The 242-nt window shown below is 72.3% G+C and overlaps 1 protein-coding gene across 1 annotated transcript in view; it reads right to left on the bottom strand.

Moving 5' to 3' along the window:
• Positions 1–242, bottom strand: part of TLCD2 (TLC domain containing 2) — a 10,406-nt gene that overhangs the window by 3,281 nt on the left and 6,883 nt on the right. The window contains exon 2 of the mRNA XM_009287572.1: positions 39–119. Within this exon, the coding sequence (XP_009285847.1) occupies positions 39–119 (81 nt within the window). The remainder of the gene's footprint in view (positions 1–38; positions 120–242) is intronic.

Raw genomic sequence — 242 nt, 5'->3', positions numbered from 1 at the left:
GCCCGACCGGCGGGCAGCCCACTCCCCCCCCCTCCCCTACGGACACGGCGACCAGGCTGTGTGCCCCGGGCGGGTGTGTGCCCACCAGGTCCTCGGACAGCCCGGGGTGGAGGCAGAACCTGCGGGGAGAGGGGTTGTGAGTGCCAGGCAGTGCCTCTGGTTCCCCAATTCCCTTCCAGTGTCCTTGGTGCCCACCTGGTGCTGCTGACCCCCCCGGAGCCCTCCTGTCCCCCTGGTCCCCC

Source organism: Aptenodytes forsteri, unplaced genomic scaffold (genome assembly GCF_000699145.1).
Source record: "Aptenodytes forsteri isolate BGI_AS27 unplaced genomic scaffold, ASM69914v1 Scaffold188, whole genome shotgun sequence".
NCBI classification, from domain to species: domain Eukaryota; kingdom Metazoa; phylum Chordata; class Aves; order Sphenisciformes; family Spheniscidae; genus Aptenodytes; species Aptenodytes forsteri.
Note: the sequence above shows the minus strand (reverse complement) of the source record. Positions and strands in the feature narration are given on the sequence as shown.